Source organism: Budorcas taxicolor, chromosome 10, assembly GCF_023091745.1.
Source record: "Budorcas taxicolor isolate Tak-1 chromosome 10, Takin1.1, whole genome shotgun sequence".
NCBI classification, from domain to species: domain Eukaryota; kingdom Metazoa; phylum Chordata; class Mammalia; order Artiodactyla; family Bovidae; genus Budorcas; species Budorcas taxicolor.
Genome location: NC_068919.1, coordinates 86695243 through 86718666, shown reverse-complemented (window position 1 = coordinate 86718666; position 23424 = coordinate 86695243). Strand labels below are relative to the sequence as shown.

The following is a 23424-nucleotide window of genomic DNA, read 5'->3' as shown; positions in this document are numbered from 1 at the left end:
AAAAACTGCTTCACATAAAAAAAAAAAACTGAAAACAAAAACCCCTTGAAGTGGTGACTAGGAAGTTTTCTCCTATAGTACTGAGGCCAATGCCTGCTGCTTCACACTGGCCCCAGCCCTGAGTGCCAGGGGCTCCAGGGAAATAGGTGCTTTAAAAGAAATAAAAATGCCTGCATATAACAAGAAATTTGATTCAAATAGAAGGAAATAAAAGGTCAAAAGCTACCTTCTCTCACATTTCTATTCCTCAGAGGCCACCAGAGCCACCTTTATTAACATTTTCTCATATATCCTCTCAGAAACTTTATACAAATACAAGTGTGTATGCATTTATTCACATGTATGTATTAGTACACATGAACAGCACATTATATATGCCAATAGAAACAGACTAAAATTGAGCAACTTGTATTTTAAATATATCTTACTTTTTTCCCACATCAGCATATAAAATGTACCCCATTCTTTTTAGTGGCTATATAATATTCCATTATACATGTAAGCCATAAATTATTTTGCCTCTCTTCTACTGGTGGGCATTTATGTTACTTCCAGTTTTGAGTCATTACAAAAGATAATGCAGTGAACTTCCTTGTACAATTGTCTTTTCATAGTTGTGCAGGTGTGGCTAAAAGAGCCTCAGCAGCTGAACTGAAGAGGCAAAGGATGTACACATTTAGATTTGAATTAGACATTGTTAAGTTATCCTGCAAAACGTGATAATATATGTACTCCCACCAAAAGTGTACGAGGGCGCTTGCTTCCCTCACCTCATTGCTAGCACTGGTATGATCACGCTGCCAAAACTTTGCCAATTTGAAAGTAAAGAGTGGTATATAAGTATTTCCATTTGCATGTCTTCCTAAATTAAACTGAAAATTTTTTTTGTATGTTTGTTAGCCATTAGTGTTTTATATTTTTATGACAGCATTTTTTTCTAGTAAATTCCTCTTATTCATACTGATTTGAATGAGTTCTTGAGTTAGAAAATCAGCAGAGTGGGCTACCCTGATGGCTCAGATGGTAAAGAATCTGCCCGCAGTGCAGGAGACCCAGGTTTGATCTCTGGGTTGCAAAGAGCCCCTGGAGAAGGGAATGGCAACCCACTACAGTATTCTTGCCTGGAGAATCCCATGGACAGAGGATCCTGGCGGGCAACAGTCCATGGGGTTGCAAAGAGTCAGACATGACTGAGCGACTAACACACGCTTTTTTAAAAAGTTTTATTTCACTTTTTAAATTTCTAATTTTTTATTTTTGACTGCTAGATCTTTGTTGCTGCTCAGGCTTTTCTCTAGTTGCAGCAAGCGGGGGCCACTCTTCATTACAGTGTACAGGCTTCTCGTTGCGGGGCTTCTCTTGTTGTGGTGTGCTGGTTCTAGGGCTTGTGGACTTTAGTAGTTGAGGTTCCCAGGCTCTAGAGCAAAGGCTTAGTAGTTGTGGCTCACGGGCCTAGTTGCTCCACGGCATATGGGATCTTCCCAGACCAGGGATCGAACCTGTGTCTCCTGCATTGGCAGGTGGATTCTGTACCACTGGGCCACCTAGGAATCCCCTCAGGACTACTTTTAACCTTACTGGAACTGAGAGGGAACTGAATTTTTAGTGCTTGTTGAATGCTTGGCAGAGTACCAGATGTTTTACCTTTGGCATCTGCTCTAAGCCTTACAGTCATCTGCGAGGAAGGCTTTATTACTTGTAGTTCAGAAAGTACTAAGTATTGTCCCCAGTTAGAGACCTCATATGGGAGGCACCGAGATCCAGGTCACCTGTACATTTCCTCCTGCTGTGCCACCAGCCCAGCTGTCTGGGAATTTATGCACCAGGTGAGCTTGTCCTCTGAGATCCCAGGTGGGAAGGAACATTGATTTGATTGTCACTTCTCATTTTAAGTTCATCTGGGTTTTCAGATGGCTCTGTCTTCTCAATACCTTATATTACTTTATATTAAATTAATTGACATTAAATATAACTTCTGGACTCTTGGATTCCTCTTTTTTTTTTTTTTTAATAAGGATTTATATTAATTTACTGCTGAGTTTTGGTTTCTGTGTCTTGACATGGACTATGGAGAGTGACTCTGTTTAGAACTACTTAGAGAAAAAAGTGAATTAGTGGTCCACATCTGAGCCCCCAGAAGCAGCGTTGCTGGGCAAGGGTTTCCCTCCACACAGCCCAGCTTGAGTGCAGGGGTTGGGCCCAGGCAGCCCGGGGCTGTTACCGACACTTGGTATTTGCTGACAGTTCTTAGGTTTTAGCTGCTTCTGATTATATGTGTGAAAAAGCAAGTTTTACACTATTGATGGTCAAGGAAAGAGAAATGAAGAGGCCGATCCTCTCGAGCATTTTGAGGGATTCACAACTCACAGGCTTAGTTTGCAGTTGATGTGTTCAGTATGGGGATGTGCCAGGGTGGCCTCCCTTTGGAAGACTGGCAGTAGGAGAAACCAGCCTTCTGGCTTTGTTTCCACTGGGACTTTTCCCTTCCGCTCTGGGGAGGTGCATCCATCTGCATTGTGCTCCCCATTTTCTCCCCTTCTCTCTATGCCTGGTGTGTAGCCACTTGGCCTCTTTCCTTGCTCCTCATCCTGACTTGGAGCCTCATTTTCCTTTCAGTGGTGCGGTCTCCCAGGAATCAGCCCCTGCCCACAGCCTCCGTCCATGAGCTGTCGTGTTTTACTTCACAGCAAGTGAAAGAAGGCTGAATGAGGAAGCCCCTCACTAGCCCTGCCCTTCACACTGGGGTTATTTTCTTCTTAAGTACTCAGTCTTTACTGTACCCAAGGACTTGGCCTTAACACAGGAGAGGATTTGTTTCAAGCCGTGAGCTCTGTAAACAAAAGAGTCTTTGCTCTGCAGCAGCTGCCGGAGAAAGTGTCATATTGGGGGCTCCTCCTGTGGGCGGTTGTTAGGGAAGCCAAGGTCTGGGTGCAGCTGGGAGGGCAGTGTGGAGGAGACGGAGTCTTCTCTCCGAGGCCTCTCATCTTTATGTTCCGCCTCTCTCCTCAGATGCTGATTGGTCTGGCTGGCTACCTGAGCGGGTACGATGGCACCTTTTTGTTCCAGAAGCCTGGGGACAACTATGAGCATCACAGCTACATGGGAATGAGAGGAGTAAGGCTTCCTGACTTGCAATTGGCTGCTTGAACCCTGGGGCCACACTCAGTCAGAAATGTTAACAGTCAGAAGCCCTCAAGTGGTGGCAGGTCTAGGAAAAGGGACTTTGGGGAGGAGGAGGTGATTGGACCCGTGCCCGGTAGTCAAGATTCAGAGCTGGGGTGAGTAAGAAGAGCTAGAGAGAACACAGGTAATACGGGGATGACACAGGTGGGAGCAGGCCCAACCTGTCACCTGTTGCCCTGCCCACAAGCGGCATCAAGTTTCAAATCGGAGGGCAGCCTAGGACTCAGGCGGCCAGGAGGCTGCTGCGGCCCTAATGTGGGCCTCAGCACAGTGACAGGCTACATGTCCTTCCTCTGTGGCCGCAACTGCTGCAGTACTGCCTCCCTCTGAGGCCTTTATTGACACGTTAGCACTCCCACCCTCCGTGACCAGGTTCTTCCCTCTTTTCCCCATGAAGATTTCAGGCACACGTAGGTTTTCTAGTCTTTTAAAGGAAGTGTATGTTTGCTCAGTCCCACTGTGCCCTGAGTCCCAGCACCAGCCCTGACAGAACATGGCAGGGCCTGAAGACCCAAGTGTCTGGATACCCCATGCAGCAGCTGCTGCTGCTAAGTCGCTTCAGTCGCATCTGACTCTGTGTGACCCCATAGACAGCAGCCCACCAGGCTCCTCCGTCCCTGGAATTCTCCAGGCAAGAATACTGGAGTGGGTTGGCATTTCCTTCTCCAATACAAGCATGCATGCTAAGTCATTTCAGTCATGTCCGACTCTGTGCGACCCCATGGACAGCAGCCCAGTAAGCTCCTCCTTCCACAGGATACTCTAGGCAAGAATACTGGAGTGGGTTGCCATTTCCTTCTCTGGGGCACCCCATACCTAGAGCTAAATTGGACCTACAGGAACCATCCTCCAGTGTGGAACTCTCAGAGCGGGTTGCATTTGCAAATCCCTTCCCTCAGGGAGTTCAAAGCAGTTTAGATAAAGGTCATGTGATTATTTGGGCTCTAGTCATTGGCTTGCTTGTGCAGTCATATCATACTGTTTTAAACAAGGACTGTCTACTACCCTCAAGTTCTTGAGTGATTCTGTGTCTTCCTAATGATGTTTGATCACCACCAAGCATACAGAATTGGATATCAGCCTGACTACGAACTTGCTGTGGAAGTGAGAAGGCCAAATAGAACAGCCTATTGCCTTTCACACCAGGGCACATTGCTTTCTGCTGACAAAAAGTGACAACCCAAATGTGAGAATTTCCATTCCTTTGAGTTCGTCTGATTACTTTCGATGGATAGGGTAGGGGAATAGAGAGAACACTGGTGGTTAAAAACAAAACAAACCGAAAAACAACTGTCCAGATGCTAAAGCATCAAGCTGTCTTTTTTGTAAAATCAAAATACAACCTATAGATTAAAGAGTGGTTCCTGGTGTGATTGGATAAAAGGACCAAGGGAGAAAAAGCAGAAATAGCATTAGAATTCTCTAAAATATTAAAATACCTTCAGAGAGCTATTTCTCTCCTTACACCCAGTTTTGTAACAGAAGCTAGCGTCTATCAAGAACTTTCTGTGTGGTGATAAACTTTAGCTCATTTTATCTAAAAAGTAAGCCCTGGGGCTCCCCTGGTGGTCCAGTGGTTAAGAATCCACCTGCCAATGCAGTAGATGGGTTCAATCTCTGCTCCAGGAAGATTCCACATGCCACGGGGCAGCCAAGCCCGAGCACCACAACTAATGAAGCCCACACACCTGGAGCCTGTGCTCCGCAATGAGAGAAGCCACCACAATGAGAAGCCTGCACACCGCAACTAGAGAAAGCCCGCACACAGCAACGCAGACCCAGTGCAGCCAAAGCTAAACAAATAAATAAAAATTAAAAAGTACGCCGTCTGAGGTAGGAACACTTCACAGAAGGGGAGGCTGAGATACAGAGATACGACTTTGTCAAGGTCACAACTAGCAGTGATGGGTTGGTCCAACACCAGAGTCTCCCACTTAAAACCAGTGTGCCCTCCTGCCCACACCTCCCGGGCTGAACTTCACTGATTTCATGTCAGTGCACAAGTTGGTGCTCAATGGGAACGTGAATGTTGCTTCATTTGATGCTTCACTATTACACTACCCCTTTCATATTTAAATATATTCAAAGTCATCAAGTCATGCCATCTGTCATCAGGGCCCTCCATCTCAAAAGACCAGTCTGTACCAAGACAGGTAGGTCCCTGATGCTTTGCTTAGTTGGTCCCTTGACTGCTTTCCTGTCCTTCCCTAGTTCTGTGCATTCCTTGGCTCCATGCTCATCCCCTTGGCCTACCTCACTGTGCTGGAGCTGTCCCGGTCTCTCCCAGCAGCGCTGCTCACGGCTGCCCTCCTCACCTTCGGTAAGTTGTCCTGGACCACGTTTCTTGGGAAATTGACTGCCACTCTATGAATGTAGCTAGAAATCAATGCACTTGAAGATCCTTGTCTGTGGGCCCAGTTCTGAAGTAACCTTAGGACTGGGTAAATGTATTCCAGATTTCCTTTTACTCACTAGTGATACTTACATATATGAGTACTTGTATGTAGCAAGCCTTTATAGTATTGGAGGTGTGAGGGGGTATGGGTAATCCCAAGGAATACATTATCTCTAAGTTATCTGCATTTGAGTTTGGAATGGATAATACGTGTATGTGTATGTGTGTTTGTGTGTGTGTGTGTGTGTGTTTGAAGGAGGCTTACAGTTCTACTTCAACTAGTCTTAGTCTGCAAGATTAGTTTGCATTCCTTAAACTAATTTCACTTGAATGCAAGGGCATATGCCTCCAAGGCAGCTGGGTGACAGAGGAAAACAAAATAGAAATTTAAATTATTTCTGTGGATAATCCTCACATGGATAATTGAGAGTTGATCTATAGAAATTGATCCTGTTGCTAGCCTGGCTCATATGAGAGTGAATTCATGACCTCATTGAGCTTAACATTTAAAGAAGTCCAAACCAGTTTAGATGGTTACTTTAGGGGTGATTCTGACTTTGCCCTGACAGATAAGGTTGCAAGATTATAGAATCTCCCTCTTGAGGACTGGTGGCTTTTTCCTTGGGTCTTTAATTTCCCTCCTCAGTAGTTCATTTATTCATTTTTCATTCAACAACTACTTTCAAGCATCTACTTTGTGCTAAGCCACTTTCTTGGCCTCAGAGGTTATGCTGATGAGATAGGACTATCATGGAGCTTGCTTACTAATGGGGCAGATGACAAATAAACAAGTAAATTAGTAAGTCTGTAGTTTAACATTTTAAAGAGTAAGTACAACATAGAAAATAGAATAGGGTAAGAAATAGAGTAATACAGGGTGATTCTGTTTTAGGTAGGGTGGTCAGTGAAGAGCCCCCTGAGGAGGCAGCCTTGAGCAGATATCTGCGGGGACAGCATGTACTGCGGTCCTGGTGTGAGGCAGCCCTTGAGAGGTTCAGAGAACAGTAAGACGCTGAGGCCAGAGCAGAGCTTGAGAGCAGAGGAGGCTGGATGGGTAGGGAGACCAGGGCCATCTCGAGGAGTTTGTTAGTCTGAGTGAGATGGGAAGACACTGAAAGACTTAAGCCAGGCCATGATGTAATGAAACTTTGTTTAAAAAAAATTAGCACCTGCATGGAGAGTCAATTCCCAACAGAGACTTCATGTGAAATGGTTAAGATTCTGTCCTGGGTATATGTAGTTTGTGGCTATGTAAGCATGATGGCAGAACTTTGGATGGTGGCAGTTAGCAAGAGCCCTTTTCTCAGGATCACTCTGTCTGAATGAATGACACGATCCCTTCTGGGGTCAACGGCCTGAAAGTGTGAGATACTCTTTCATATCATTGGGCTTTGGTGTACCCCAAAGCTGTGTCCTTCCGCTTTCCAGTTGACTCACTTGCCCATCTAATCTTGACTGCACAAACCCTTACGTGCAGTTAAGCCCAAGGGGGACTGTTTCTTAATGCTGGGGTGTTTTGTTCTCGGGGGGGCCTGTCTCTGATTCCACTTTTTGACCACTGAGCTCATGTTTTTCAGACACAGGATGCCTCACTCTGTCCCAGTACATCCTCCTTGACCCCATCTTGATGTTCTTCATCATGGCTGCCATGCTGAGCATGGTCAAGTACAACTCCTGTGCCAACAGGTCAGCAATACCATCTCTGGGAGGGGGTATCAGAAGCTGTGGCAGCTCGAGAATTTTTATAATGTCCAGGGTTGGGGTGGATACAGTGCCTAGACGACTTGTCTTGAAGCTGAATTTCAGGCAAGTATACTTTAAAAAAATATTTTAGATTGCCCATTTTAGATCATAAAAATAGATTTACAGAAGTTTTCTATAGATAACTTTTATTTTTGTTTTCCTAAGACTAAGAAGATATCAGTTGTCTTTTTCAAGAGTCTTGTTATTTTTACAACGAGGGTGGATTTGGGTAGGGGTTTATGTTACTTTATGAAGGAGTCCTAATGCCTTCCCCCACCCCACCAGCTAGCCACTCCTGAGCACCATGCTGGTTAGGAGATCTCAGGACAACTTCATTCTTCACGTGCTCTGTCCTAGAGGGGAGAGCACCAGAGTAGGTGTTGCCTGGGAACTGTTTGGCTCCCTGCCCTCAGTCCTGACCCAAGGATGGGACTGATGTACACAGAGGTTGGCTTGAAGGGTTCACATGGATCAAGAGAATCCCTGCAGGCCCTGGTCAGTCCTAAAGCTGCTCTGGAGGGCCTGGTCTTCTTCCAGAAGAGTCCTTTCCAGATCATCCTTCGCCTCTATGAGAGTAGAATAGGTCATTGCATCCAAACCAAAACAGCTGGCTCTGCCAAGGCTTTTCCAGAAGCAACCTGATTTCATGGCAGCCAGGCCATGACTTCCAGCTCTCTCTGGGTTTGGCTTATGTTCTGCCTGCACCATATCGCCTCCTAGCTGCCATTTCTTGAGTACATACTATGTGCCAGGTACTGTGCCCAGAGCTGAGGGTTCAGGAACACATAGATCTTGACTGTTAAGGTGCATTTGCTCTGGTGGGGGCGAGGCTGTGGAACCTGGGGGTCTGCAGCTCTGAGCACTAAGTGCTCTAATACAGCAGACCTTGAAACCAACCGCCTGGCTTAGTACCGTGCTCCACTGCTGGTGGCTGTTACATGACCTCTCTGTACCTCGAGTCCTCATCTGGAAGAAGAGGCTGATGACAGGCTCTGCCTCTATGGGGTTGTAGTGAAAGTTAAAGGGTTAATACGGGGTGTGGTAATGGGGCATCCATGGAGCTTCTCTGGTGGCTCAGTGGTAAAGAATCCACCTGCCAATGCAGGAGATGCAGGCTCCATCCCTGGGTTGGGAAGATCCCCTGGAGGAGGAAATGGCAACCCACTCCAGTATGCTTGCTGGAAAAATCCCATGGACAGAGGAGCCTGGCAGGCTACAGCCCATTGGGGTCGCAGAGAGTCAGACACGACTGAATGACTGCGCACCCATGCACGCACTAGCAAAGTGCTCAGAACAATGCCTAACATGTAGTAACACTCAGTAATAGCTGCCTTTTACAGGGGACAGGCAGCCTGAATCCAGTGGGCTTCTCTGGATTTTCCTTTTTCTTCCACTTGATTGGTCACCACTGAAGAATAAGCTCTTGCTTATTTGACGCCCCTTACTTACTTAGCCAGGGCTGCCATGACCCTCCTCCCCAGAAGAATCTTGTTCTTACACGGTGCTCCCACAGTCTCAGGGGTTACACAGACCACATCCGCCTCGGCGCCATGTGTGGTCCCTGAGGTTGGGAGCCCTCATGAGAAAGGCCACAGGGCAGCCTCTCAGAGTCCGGGGACCTCTGCCCCTCCCCGCGCTGCACTTGCTATTGAGTTTGGTTCCAGCCGCCAAGCTGAACTCTATGTCTTATTGGTTTTCAGGCCCTTCTCTGCCCCCTGGTGGTTCTGGCTCAGCCTGACTGGCGTTAATCTGGCTGGCGCTCTGGGAGTCAAGTTTGTTGGCCTCTTTATCATCCTGCAAGTGGGGTGGAACACCCTTTCAGACCTTTGGCACCTGTTCGGAGACCTCAGTCTTTCAATGGTGAGAACCCAAGCACTTTTAGAAATGTCTTCGCTCCCTAGAGCCAGCGGCCTTTCTCCACTTCTGCTGCTGGGGGGCAGAATGGCTGTGTTCCGGGCCCCAGGCGGACTGGATCCAGCTGCCCTCTGGAGGGCACAAGGCAGCAGGGGCTGGGCCATGACCAACGGGCTGGAGAGGAAGAAACGGAGAGGATGGACTGACATCCTTGGGGTTCTCTTTTGGCTTTCATTCCTGCATTGGTTTTTAAATGCTCTACAAATGACTCATTGGAAGAAACCCTGATGCTGGGAAAGATTGAGGGCAAGAGGAGAAGGGGGGCAACAGAGGGTGAGATGGTTGGATGACATCACCGACTCAATGGACATGGGTTTGAGCAAGCTCCAGGAGATGGCAAAGGACAGGGAAGACTGGTGTGCTGTAGCTCACGGGGCTGCTAAGAGTCAGACACGACTGAGTGACTGAGCAACAGCGGATGATCCAAGGGGCTCCTGCTCCACTGGGCTCAGCCGCGTGCGTGGCAGACGCTGACTGCATGGGGCTTGAGTAAACGCAGTGGGCTGACTTCCTGAACTTAACGGTTTTCTCTTCCTGACCCAGAGTCTCCGGACTTGGAGGCCAGGAAGGGCTTTATAGTTTATTACAGTATTATTTATTAAGAGCTGACTCTGTCCTGCATTATGGAAAATGCTTTACCTTTATCATCTAATTTCCTCTTCATAACAATCCCGTGAGGCAGGTAGTTATTACCCCCTTGACAAATGAGGGAACCAGACCTCGAGAGGTGATATTGTTCCCAAGGTCATACAGATAGTGAAAGGTAGATCTAGGATTCAGAAAGGAGAGGCTGACTCCACACCTACTGCTCTGCTGTAACACTTCTCCATCACCTCTGGCCCTAAGTCCCAACAAGTTCATTTAGAAAATATAGACAGACCATCCACTGAGTGTGAGACCCAGAACATGCAGAAGAATAAAACAAGATTCCTGCCCTCTAGAGACAATGGAGACAGAGAGAGAAATAAGAATGAAAAGAAAAATATAAGTCATGTTCCAGCCAACAAGTGCTGTGAGAGCACAGAGGAGGGCGCGAGCTCAGGCCCAGGCATTCCAGGAAGGCTCCTGGGGGAAAGCTGAGGCCCAAAGTTAAGATCAGGGGCATTTATTCATGTTCACATGGTGGGTGGGGCCAGTGCAGTGCAAGAAGAGTAGGGAAAGTGCAGGGTGTTGGTGTGACTGGGAGGGAGAGGGAGTGAGGGGTGATGATGCTGAAGATGCAGGTCCCGCCTTGTCAGCAGTCTGGGGACAGCCCAGGGCCCTGGGTGAGTGTGTGGACAGGCAGCGGAGGGCTGGCCAGTGTCAGCCCCCGGCAGTGCTTGGTTGGTTGGGTGTTATAAGAAGGCTTAGGGTTTCCACATACCTTTTTCTCTTGATGGCCAGTTTTTCAGTTGTTTCTGATTATGACTTATACATATGGGCTGATGTGCTCAGTCGTGGCTGATTCTTTGCGACCCCATGGACTGTAGCCCACCAGGTTCCTCTGTCCATGGAATTTTCCAGGCAAGATTACTGGAGTGGGTTGCCATTTCCTTCTCCAATGACTTACATGTAAAAACTTAGAAATAACACACACATCAGGCATAAGGCATAGTGAAGCCTCCTGTGCCCAGTGCTGGTACTGTTTGCAGGTGACCTTGGGAAAACACCTGACTGCTCGCATCCTGTGCCTCATAGTGCTGCCACTGGCTCTCTACATTGCCACCTACGCTGTCCACTTCATGGTGCTGAACAAAAGGTACCGCCAGAGCCTTGCCAGTGTCTCGCTTCTGTCCTTCTTTTGTCTCTAAGCCCATGGAGGAGCTGCGTGATTTCCTAGGTCTGTGGCTGGGATGACCCGAAGGGGACCCAGGGTTGGTTTCCTCCTGGGTTCTGTCTTCTGGGTACCCTGGCCTGAAGGAAGAAGAGAAGGCCTTTGTAGCCAAACTGCCTCTTATCCCTAAAAACGGTCCCCTGTGCTGACAGGGATGGGGGACCCTGAGCACGTACAGCTGGAGTGAGGATAATAATAACAAGGACACCGGCAGCTCCCATTTAGAAGGCAGTGACTGAGTCAGAACTGTGTTCAGTGTTTGTATACATTATCTCATTTAGTCACAACAGTTCTTTTGATTTGTTTAAATCCCTGATTTATAAATGAGACGTTGAGATTAAATGAGTTCACCTGACTAGCGGGGGAGCTGTTGTTTGGACCCCCGTTTCTCTGACTCCACCCCTTGTGTCCGTCCACGACACTGTGCCGCCACTCCCTTGGGCCTATGTGCTCAGGTCCTCAGTCGTGTCTGGCTCTTTTGTGGCCCCATGGACATTAGCCAGCTAGGCTCCTCAGTCTGTGGGATTTCCCAGACAAGAATACTGGAGTGGTATGCCATTTCCTTCTTCAGGGGATTTTCCCAACCCAGGGATTGAACCCCCATCTCCTGCACTGGTGCGCGGATTCTTTACCACTGCACCACCTGGGAAGCCCACCACTCCCTTGTATGTCTTTTAAACCAACCACACAGAGCTCTTCCCAGGGCTGCTGGGAAATCATATTTCCACTCCTTTGACTGCTCCCTTCTGCTCCGCCCTCCCCCGCAGCGGTCCCGGTGATGGCTTCTTCAGTTCTGCCTTCCAGGCCCGGCTTTCAGGAAACAACCTTCACAACGCATCCATCCCTGAACGTGAGTGTCTCTTGGCCTTTATGAAGAGAGAAGGGCAGGAGGGATTCCTGGGAGTTGGATTAGAAAAGATGATATGATAGCCTGAGTTACTTTAGATGGCAGAGTGGGAGAAAGATCAGTTAAATCTGGTCTGAGCACTCATGAGAGTGAACAGGGACACAGAAAGGCAGAGGGGGGCGTCCTGAGCAGTGAACTCTTTGATCAGAAGATGGCTTGTCCGGTGTGGCTATGGGAAGACAACAGAGGGAACCTGGGGGCGGGGGAGTGAGCCCTTTGGGGCTAATGGTCAGTTCCCACCAGAGTGTCCTGTTCACAGAGACTAGTTGAGCGCGTGTTAGCCATGTTGGAGGCAGTGGGGCCTGGAGTAGGATCTCTATGCGATGTGGCCATGTGAGCTCAGTATATAAAGAGGGAGTGCAGAGCTCTGGGGATCGAAGGTATAAGAGATCACTTCTGTAGGGGGTCAGGGGGCAGGGATTAGAGGCACACAGAGCGAGATAGGTTGGGCCCAGGAGATTGCTTCCTGGAGTCATGGACAGTGTCCTGTGGTCTTTCCAGGGCCTTGAACACAGTGGGCCCGCCCAGACTGTGGAAGGAATGAGAAATAGGAAAGCAGGTAAAAATTGGCTTGGAAAGGTAGACGTTGGGTTCCACATTGGCTTTGAGAAGCTTGAGGAAACCCACACAGTGGGGCCTATGGGCTCTCAGCTGAGGTTTTCAAAGGAGTCCTTTGAAAAGGGACAGTTGATGCTGGGCGTTGGCTGTGGTCCGAGAAGAAGCTGTAGAAAGAGGAGAGGACAGGGAGAGGTCAGGTCACTGGGGAGTGCAGGGGAAGGGCTTTGCAGGAGCAGTCCAGGGGGCAGTGTGGGGTTGAGGAGGGAGACAGCCTAATCAGGACGCAGCCGTGGCCAGCAGCGTGCGGGGCTGTGTGTGCTGGCCAGCACGAGGCCTTGGAAGGATGGTGCTGTGGGGTTATCAAATTCCTACTTGCCATTTAAAAGGCCTGGTTCAGTTATGTTCTCTTCATTAAGCCATCCTCTTCTCACCCTTTGGGCAAGAATTTATTCCTCCCTTCGCTGGGCTCCCACCATGTCACACGTTGTCACACTTTCGCTGGAACACGGGCGCATCATCCTATGCTGGTCACTGTGTGAGGTCATCATCCCCAAGACTGGACTCTGCTAGGTCCACAGCCAGGCCTCCTCCACCTTTGCATCCACTGTGTAATTGATTCTTTTGACCAAAATGAATGAACAAAGGGGGGCAGGAGCAGCCAGCTCAGGTGCTGTGAGACCTGTTTCCCTGGAGTGGGGACGGGCGGGCAGCCACATTGCGGAGCATGGAGAGGAGGGACAGTCAAGAGGCTTCTTTCCCATAACCCAGGGCCTGTGGTGGGAGGATGGATGCTCTTGGGTAAGCTGTTTACTCTGGGGTTTTTTTTGCTTAAATTCATTGAGCAACTACTGCATGTGTTAGGCTCAAAAGGCACAAAATGATATACAGTGAAAAATCTATCTTAACAGCCTCTCTGTGTTAACATTATATCTTGGAGAACATTCGAGATGAAGACATAAATACTTTCTCCTTCTTTATTCCATGGAATGTATATAGTAGACCTTGACTAAGGGACAAGTTGTTTCTGGTCTTTGCTCTTATAAACAGTGCTTTGATAATAGCATTGTGAAACCCAGCCTCTTCTGAAGTGCTTTGGAGTGGGGAGGGGCGGGGAGGGTGCAGGTGAGACTGTGGTGACTGCCCCCTGAGGTGACTCCCTTGGGGAGGGGCGGGGAGGGCGCAGGTGAGACACTGGTGACCTCCCCCTGAGGTGACTCCCTTGGGGAGGGGCGGGGAGGGCGCAGGTGAGACACTGGTGACCGCCCCCTGAGGTGACTCCCTTGGGGAGGGGCGGGGAGGGCGCAGGTGAGACACTGGTGACCTCCCCCTGAGGTGACTCCCTTGGGGAGGGGCGGGGAGGGCACAGGTGAGACACTGGTGACCTCCCCCTGAGGTGACTCCCTTGGGGAGGGGCGGGGAGGGCACAGGTGAGACTGTGGTGACCTCCCCCTGAGGTGACTCCCTTGGGGAGGGGCGGGGAGGGCGCAGGTGAGACACTGGTGACCTCCCCCTGAGGTGACTCCCTTGGGGAGGGGCGGGGAGGGCGCAGGTGAGACACTGGTGACCGCCCCCTGAGGTGACTCCCTTGGGGAGGGGCGGGGAGGGCGCAGGTGAGACACTGGTGACCTCCCCCTGAGGTGACTCCCTTGGGGAGGGGCGGGGAGGGCGCAGGTGAGACACTGGTGACCTCCCCCTGAGGTGACTCCCTTGGGGAGGGGCGGGGAGGGCGCAGGTGAGACACTGGTGACCTCCCCCTGAGGTGACTCCCTTGGGGAGGGGCGGGGAGGGCGCAGGTGAGACACTGGTGACCGCCCCCTGAGGTGACTCCCTTGGGGAGGGGCGGGGAGGGCACAGGTGAGACACTGGTGACCGCCCCCTGAGGTGACTCCCTTGGGGAGGGGGGGGGAGGGCGCAGGTGAGACACTGGTGACCGCCCCCTGAGGTGACTCCCTTGGGGTGAGGAGGCAGCTGCAAGTCTCGCTTTCCGCAGTCCTGGGCCCAGTGGAGTCTGTTAGAGGGCTGGGGGGTCCTGTGGCTTCAGAGCCACCCCCAGCCCTGTCAGGGGCCGCATCCACCCCGGGCCAGCTCACACTATCTGCTGCCCTCCTCCTCCCAGACCTGGCCTACGGCTCCGTGATCACTGTGAAGAACCTGCGGATGGCCATCGGCTACCTCCACTCGCACAGGCACTTCTACCCCGAGGGCGTGGGCGCCCGCCAGCAGCAGGTCAGTGGCACACCCGCCCTTCTCTCTGCCTTCCCGCGCTGTCCTGCTCTGTTTCCCCTGCTGGAAACACCCTGCCCCCGCCTGCACCCTTTTCTCTTTCCCCTGGCTAGCTCTAGCTTCCCAGGCTTCCCCTGGGGGCTTCCCCTCTGACCACCATGTCCCGCCTCTTCCTCGTCCTGGGTCAGGTGTGTCTGGTGTGGGCAGCGTTCTCGGAACCCTTGACGAGCCTGTGTGGTAACCCTCTTCCCGTTGAGCTGGGAGTGCTTTCTTCCTCCCATCTCCTTGCTGTTCAGCTGTTGGCTCCTGGGAGGCTCTGGTGCCTGGCTCGGTGGCCGGCACAGAGTGGATGACGAGCAGAGCGTAAAGGTTATAAGCCCAGACCTGGGAACCAGACTAGTGTATCTGAGTTTGAATCCTGGTTCCACAAGAGTGTGACTTTGAACAAATTCCTTAAACTTTCTGTGCTTCCGTGGGTTCATCTTTAAATTAGGGAAAATAAATGGTACTTCTCTCCATCTCTAAGGTTGTGAGGATTGGGGGAGATAATCCATGTGAAGTGCTCATTGAAGGGTTAGCCGTGAGTATCATCTGAACGGGTGAGGGACGCTGTCCGTGTCCACGTGACAGGGCGGTCGGTATGGCTGTGGGGACAGTGCCTGAGAGGGAGGAGGGTGTTGGAGAGGTTGGTGGGATTGGCTTGTGAAGAGGCCTCCAGTAGATTTAATTTTGTTCTGCTGACACTGAAGAGGCATTGAAACTTACTAAGAGATAAGATGTGATTAGGCTGCTAGCTTAGAAAGATAGCTCTAGCAGGAGTGTCATGGATTGGAAGGAAGAGCAGACCAAAGGCAATAGTCATAACAAAGGATGGTGAACAGTCCTCAGGGAGAGGTGGGGAGTGATTCAGGGCCCAGAGACCGACAGATGTCCGGGGTGAGCCATATCAGGTCTGTAGTTTGGGGGTCAGGAGGTCAAGGTGTATGTGTGATGATGCTGGTTCACTGTAATCAGAAAGGGAGGAGGAAGTGTGGCTTGGGAGATGAGTTTTTGGTGTGTGTTCTAGGCCCGGGGCCTGTCTCAGGAAGGAGACGTGAGTGTGTAGCATACAGGTGTAGTGACACAGTGACATTGCCCTGAAGGGTGTGCAGAGGGGAGGGCAGTGTGTAAAGCAGCATTAAAGGCGCGCTCAGAGTGGTGCTGGGGAAGCAGCTGAGAAGGAGGGCGTGGACGGGGAGGCCGGAGGAGAAGAGGAGGGGAGGGTCCGGCAGAGTCTCCGGGGGCAGGAGACGCTGGCAGTTCAGGTGCTGCAGAGACTGCGGAGGAGGAGGCCTGGGCAGGGCCGTGTGGGAGGCCTGGTAGCTCTGACCAGGAGGCTTCTGTGGCGTGGTCAGGGCCCAGCTCTCAGATGGGTGACCTGAGGAGAGAGAGGGAGGAGGGGGCTGCAGGGCTGGCTGCTGTCCTGAGAAGCTTGAAGTGCGCTTTCTCTTCCCGCCAAATGGGCTAAATCTTTACTCTGTGAGAAACTGTTGCATCTCAAAGTGTCTTATTATTATTTCCTTATTTACTAGAAAGTTGACCCAGAGTATTGGGTTTTGGTATCAGTTTCCCACTCTGGGCTCTCTGCTTCTCTGTAGCGCAGTGGTTTTCAGCCCTGACTGCGCTTTTTTCATAGAATCCACTGGAGCGCTTTTAAAAAATTCTGAGATTCTTGCTTAATTAGTCTGGGATGCAGCCCATGCCTTGTGTATTTTTGTTTCAGTTTTAAGCTTTCCAGAGGAGTCTAACATACAGTTGCCCTTCTGTGGTGATACCTTGCTCCTAATGTCATGTAGTAACAGATGTGGTGCCTGGGAACCCCTATGCTGTGACTTCCCTGGTGGCTCAGGTAGTAAAGAATCTGCCTGCAGTGCAGGAGATCTGAGTTTGACCCCTGGGTCGGGAAGATCCCCTGGAGAAGGGAATGGCAATCCATTCCAGTATTCTGGTCTGGAGAATCCCATGGACAGAGGAGCCTTGGCAGGCTGCAGTCCATGGGGTCGCAAAAGAGTCGGATACAACTGAGCAACTAACACTCACTCACTCATACTGTGCAAAGAGCCATGTTCTGAAAGGCCCTATGAAGCTGGTCCTAGCGTTACCCACTTGAAGCCCATGGGTGGAGACATGAAGTTGTGAGAGTCATCTACAGCGAGCATGTAGGCCAAGGGATAGAGAGTCTGACTTTATCACTGACTGAGTCTCTGAGCCTTCCTCACCTGTGTCTCCATCAGTAAACTGGGGGATTGGACTTAATAACCTCTCAATGTCTTGTCAACAACTCTAGGTCTTGATTTTTAAATGTTTTTAAAGCAAAATTGGAAAATATAGAAAAGTATTTTTAAAAAAGTTAGACATAATCCGAGGACCAGTGTTAATCCATGTAGATTGATGTACAACATTCTACTGTAATAGGATACCTATGTTCCTAGGAGACCTCATATTATAAAAAAAACTTCATTGTTAAAATAAATGTTTCAGTGGGAAAAAGAGGTCATGGACTTATATTCATAATAAATAAATGACTTTTCTAATAGGAATTTTAATAATAATGATTTTTGTAAAAATAAACAAACAACACAGAGTGCACCCATGAGCACCACAAAAGCTTAACATCCTTGAGTAAATTCAGGTTGGGTGAAGTAGATATATGGGCTTTTGTTCCAGAGTTTGAACTTAATTTCTCTATGGCTGCCAAACTTTTAACTTCTTGTATGTTCTTAATACTATTGGCCCTAATATTTTCTGAGAAAGCAAGAGCCACTGAAACAAAGCAGCCATAATATATGAATAATTTTTTTCCTATATGCTAATTCCAAACCACTTTGAAAGTAAATGTCATGTTTTATCCAACTGGAGTTATTAAAACTCACATTGTAAGAGAGAGGTGTTTATTTTTGTTGCTTCTGGGTGTTTATGTGCTTGTTTACATGCTTGACATGATTGTATGTATGTAGTCTATCCTGGGAGCTTTGGATTAGCTGGCTGGGTTTGAATCCTGTCTCTCTAGTTGACAAGCTGTGTGACCTTGAGTGGAATTGCTTAACCTCAGTTTCCTTATAAGTAAGGTGAGGGTAACCATTGTACCTGCAGCCTAGAGATGAGACGTGCCCAGTGCTTAGCACAGGGCCTGGCAATAGATGGTAGCTGTTTCCAGCAGCATTTTATAAGCCTTTTCCTGTGCTGGTAAAAAAAAAAAAAAAAAAAAAAGCCCTGAAATGTTTTCTGTGTAATATTCTTTCCTGTGGACATTCCATCATGTTAACTATTCCTTTGTTATTGGGGTTCCCAAGATTTTTGCTGGTGGATTAATCGCAGCATTAATATGTGTGCATGGACGTACACACACATACACACATGCCATTTTTAAAAATTAGCATATACAAAATGGCTATGGCTAAAATTTCAGGCTTCTAGGACAAGATATTAATAGAGCTTCTTCCATTTCATTTGACCACATTCTAGAAAATATAACAGCCTGAATTTTTCATGTCGAGAGTTTGAGGCATGGTCTTGATGGCTTTTTAAAATGTGCTAAATCCTCTTTGTGCTGCAGACTGTGTTACACTGCGTTGTCATGTTTCCTGCCTCAAGGAGGCTGGAGCTTGAAAGACAGGATGCAGGGAGGCACGAAGAGACCAGTCAAAAGGGCTTTTGTGGGAAGATGCCTCTAAGTGCTGAAGGAAGGAGAAAACCACACTTACCAAACGCTGCTTCTGGCCCATCTGGAAACACGGCCCCTCGGGTGGGTGGCTGGGGCTTCTGAGAGAGCCCGGAGCAGTCCCAGCTCACTGCTGACTGTCCTGTGGCTGACTGTGCTAATGGTAACACTCTCCTCCCTCCCACCTCCCCTTCCTTCCCCTACCCCACCCAGGTCACCACCTATTTGCACAAGGACTACAACAACCTGTGGATTATCAAGAAGCATAATTCGAACTCAGGTAATGCAGCAGAGAACTGATGCTTCTATTGTTACTTACGCTGAGCCCTCCTTAACATTCCTCATGCTTCCAAAAGAATGGTTCTAGGATGGGCTTTCCTGAGGATTCTTTGCCATCTTGACTGATCTCAGTTATCTTTTCAACAGTGATTTATTGAGCCCCCGCTATGTCCCAAGGACTGTGGTTGGTCTAAGGATAAGTAGTAAGCTAGAGTGATAAGATCGGGCCCTGAGAGCTGTCATTTTGAAGCCAGAGAGCAGGCCGAGCCTCAGACTTCGTCTGGATGAGGTTCCCTGGGCATGTACCGGGGACACACAGTCGCTGCTCTCGTCTGATTTGGAGCACAGCAAGCCGTGCAGTCCCCAGCATGTGGTATGGCTTGGCTGTCTGGATGTGATAGAGGGCCACTGCCCACTGCTTGGCCCAGGCCTGGGCCAGTCAGTGGGAGACCTGTGGGCCTGCCAGCCCTCTGGCTGGCCTTGTCTAGGCCTGCACAGCTGCCTCTGACCACCTGGGCGAAGCAGCTCTGAAGCACACCTGGGCTCCTGGGGCTTTGTGGCAAGGGCTGTGTCTGTGTCTTCTGTGTTTTGGACAGACAGCTGGCTACTTGCAGACTGTGCCTTCTGCTTCAGTTGAGAAGAGAACAGAACAAAGGGCGTCTCCCACTCACCTGCCAATTGTCTTATGCCGCAGGTGTACACTGTGACTCCTCGGCAAACACCACCTGGCTCAGCCTGTCTCGAGTCAGCTGCTCCTGGTCTTCATGGGGAAGTGGCAGCTTCTCATCTGAATTCATCTTCTCTGTTCCTTTCCCCAGCTCCTCTTATTGCCATGGTTTTCTCACTAGAAATGTGACCGACATGACCAGTGTCTTTGCACCTGCTCCTCAGTAATATGAATATGACACCATTGTGTGCCTGTATACTCAGTCGCTTCTGTCATGTCCAACTCTTTGCGACCCTGTGGACGGTAGCCTACCAGGCTCCTCTGCCAGGTCTGTTTCGTACCTTATAAGACTGGTATAGATTGTGCTTTGACTTAACAGGCCAAATATAAGTGGTCTATTGCAGTGAGGATTTATGAGGGAAGACCAGCTTTCTTTCTAAAGTCACGTGGGCACAGACCAAATTTTTAAAGATCCCTGTTCTGTTACCCTGTTGTAGCTTCCAGGTTAAGGTGGCTGCATTTCACCCAGTAATGAAGGAGTCATGTGAAGGCAGGTTGCCTCAAGCACTTGGGAAGTGGGAACTGTCTTGATGAAGGTCTCTGTGTTCTTGATGGCCGTGAGTGCCCCTCCTCTACAGGCCCATGTGAAGTAAAACTTCCCTCCCCGTTGATGTATCTGATCTGTCATCTTGCTGATTATTGTTTTTAAGAAACCTTAGAAGACAGCGTAGGAATGGGGATCTCTCTAGTTGAGTTCTCTAATTCTCTTGCGAGCCAGTGATTTGTCCTGGCAGATCTCTTTCCTGACCTTGAGTGTTGGTGTCCACTCCTGGGACAGAAATTTGCAAGGATCCTTCTGTGTTGCTCTGATTCCTGCCACTTTCCTTTTCCACTGTCATCACTTCATTAGATCTTCATTGATCTTGACTTTTTGATGATATAGAAGTAGTCCTTTTCTTCCATCATTTTCTTTGGTTCACGTTGATCAAGTCTATTGTCAGAGACAAGATAATCACTAGCAAAATATGCAGGGTTTAATGTTTGATTTTGAAGAGAGCTGTGCAAATGATCATTTGCTTGGAATTAATATTTGGAAGACTTTATTTTTACTACCCAAAGGAAAATCTTATTATTTATCTTCCCAGCTTAAAAATCTTCTAGTTGGGGGCTTCAGTGCTTGGCCATTAAAGGCCACATTTCCCAGCCTGGCATACACAGTCTTGCCCCACTTGTCCATCCCCTGGCCGATTCCCACTCTCCTTTCTGCCCACCTTAACCATGTGAAGTCATTTGCCATTGATCAAATGAGTTTTTCTCTTTCATACCTCTGTGCCTTTTCCCCACTCATTCACCTGACAAAATTCTCCCTCTCCTTTAAGAGTCTTTTCCAGCATTATCTCTGGGACACGCTTCTCTTCTCCTCTCAGACAGTTGGCTTTGATCCCACAGCATTCTGTCAGCACCTCGAACAGGACTTAGTAAAGTAAATGTCGCTCAGTCGTGTCCGACTCTTTGCGACCCCATGGACTGACTGCAGCCTACCAGGCTCCTCAGACCATGGGATTTTCCAGGCAAGAGTACTGGAGTGGGTTGCCATTTCCTTCTCCAGGAGATCTTCCCAACCCAGGGATCGAATCCAGGTCTCCCGTGTTGTAGGCAGATGCTTTACCGTCTGAGCCACCGGGGAAGTCAGCAGGAACAGGACTTACCACGTTGTAAATACTATAACTCTTTACTGGTAGGCCCTCGATTAATACTAGTTTAATGAGTGAATGATTTCGGACATCAGTGCTTGTTTCTTCTTAGCAGATCCCCTAGACCCTTCACACCCAGTGGAGTTTGTGAGACATGGAGACATCATTCGACTAGAACACAAAGAGTAAGTAAATTTGCTGTTTGGCATAAATGAGTGGTTTGAGCGCCAAAGGTAGGGAGCTCTTTTAAGCAGGAAATAAACAGAATCAGATGTGGACCAAGGCCCTAGTAAACGGAGCAAGGCTGCTATGCTAAAATGGGAGAATAATTACTTTGCCTATTTTGGCTTTGGGAAGCTTTGGACTTTGAGTTGAACTTCGAGGGTACCTTTCAGTTTTCCTTTGCCCAGGAGCAGCAGGGGGTGGGGGCAGTATTTGAATGGCCCAAAATTTCTTCTTAAGGGGTTGCCTTTAAAAAGATATGAGTCTGTTTCTGAATATGGCAAACTAGTTCATTTCTCCAGTGTTCTCCCTGAAAATAACTAAAAATGCCAGAACAATGTAGAAACATCTTCTGAAAAGCATAAAGAACTGACAAGATAGTAAGGAATTACTACATCAAAATCTCAGTGAAAGGGGAAATACAGAGAAAATGTGGGATGCTGTGGCCCTTTCTGCCTTGAGCCTACGATCTTGAGTTTTGGTTTTTGACTGCCTCTTGAGAGAAATTTTGAAGACCAAGCTTTAGGCTCACCCAAAGTGGTGGGTTATTGTGATCTTCACTTCAGATTTATAACCCCCAAAGGCTTGGTGTTAGGGTAAATCTGCCCTATCTACCTATATTCAGAGTTTATTTGGGAGGTCAGAGTGCCTTGGGGGTTAAGGTTTGTCAGGGAAACAAAATCTGGTTCCTGAGAAGTAGTGATTACCAACTGATCTTCATATGGATTTGCAATCCAAATTCATTTTACATGGATTGTCTCAAAATCTTCAAGGCATGAATTTAAATGAACATAATCCTAGATGTGGTAATGTCTCCTAGGAACCTGGCCAAAAGCAAATGTGAACCCTCTTTTGGGAAAGAAATGCTGTTATCCATTCCTATAAATAGTTTTTCAGTAACAGTGCACCCCAAAAGTAACCAAACACTCAAGGAAATAGGGCACTGTGTACAAAATGAATGGGAACAGTAGATGACAGAAGCAGCCCTGCAAAAGTTTCATGTGAATTATCACATACAGATTTTTAAAATAAAATCAGTGGTCATTATATATAGATATAGATATAGATATAGATATGGATATAAAAGCAGTGTTTTTTCCCTAGTCAGTAGGATTATGGATACTTAAATTTTAATTTTATTTTTATAATGAACATTGACTACTTGTTATAGATAAAAGTAAGGATTATTACAAAAAGCAAAAGTAATTAAAATCTCGGATAACCCTCCACTTCCTGCACAGATCCCCATTTGGTAAAACTGACAGGAGCAGAAACAGTAGATGAGAGGGAGGAGGTTTGCCTATCTCTGGCATATATGGATTACAAATTTTAATTTTCTTCCCCCTAAAGCTGCCTCATAACTCAGACTAGCTTGCCTCAAACCACCAATGTGTTCAGTCATCCCCTCTCCCCCCTGCTCAAGTTATGGGTGAGCAAGAAGTGAAGCCTCTTTCTTGGCATGTGGTCCAGTACTCCTGTCGGTCTGTCCCTCCTGGCTTGGGCAGCTCTCCAGTTCTCTGGGTATTTCTTGTGAGTGAATGGGCAAGAAGGTCCTGGTTTGTTGGATTTTGTAGTTTGGATTCTAATTTTTCTTCCCTGAACAGATGACTCTGAATATCCTGGGTAAAAGAAGAAACATCACACATCTCTTTTCTTCAAGATAATGGCACTTCTCTCTCTTCATTTCTAGGACTTCTCGGAACTTGCACAGTCACTATCACGAGGCCCCCTTGACCCGGAAGCACTATCAGGTCACTGGCTATGGCATAGTAAGTGAGCCACTCGAGTGTGAGCAGGACACCAAACACTGTGGGGCCTGGCTCAGCGCCATGAGGTGGAGCACGCCCTTCCCAGAATTCCGGAATGTTCCTAACGATTGGTTGCACAGGGACTCTTAGCATTCAGGAGCTTTTTGGCTAGGCTTGCTGTGGGAAAGGCCGCCTGTGAAGTCTATTTTTTTTCCATCTCTTGCCTCTATAATAACCATGCCATTTTTATGTTCTGACACATAATAAATGTCAAATATGAATACTATTTGAGTCTCTTTTAAAATCATATTGTACTTAGAAGCCACAGGGCCACAATATGAACCCAGAAGAATAGACAGGTCTATCCTTTGCCAGATC

The 23424-nt window shown here is 48.3% G+C and overlaps 1 protein-coding gene across 4 annotated transcripts in view; it reads left to right on the top strand.

Annotated features, from left to right (window-relative positions):
• POMT2 (protein O-mannosyltransferase 2) overlaps positions 1-23424 on the top strand; it is a 42634-nt gene that overhangs the window by 10359 nt on the left and 8851 nt on the right. For 2 of the 4 annotated variants that reach the window (XM_052647398.1, XM_052647396.1), the window contains exons 3-12: positions 3010-3114; positions 5395-5503; positions 7156-7264; positions 9022-9181; positions 10867-10973; positions 11816-11898; positions 14630-14739; positions 18650-18716; positions 21192-21261; positions 22989-23067. In XM_052647398.1, the coding sequence (XP_052503358.1) occupies positions 3010-3114; positions 5395-5503; positions 7156-7264; positions 9022-9181; positions 10867-10973; positions 11816-11898; positions 14630-14739; positions 18650-18716; positions 21192-21261; positions 22989-23067 (999 nt within the window). Of the gene's footprint in view, positions 1-3009; positions 3115-5394; positions 5504-7155; positions 7265-9021; positions 9182-10866; positions 10974-11815; positions 11899-14629; positions 14740-18649; positions 18717-21188; positions 21262-22988; positions 23068-23424 lie in introns of all 4 variants that reach the window. The other 2 variants (XM_052647397.1, XM_052647395.1) reach the window with 1 other exon arrangement.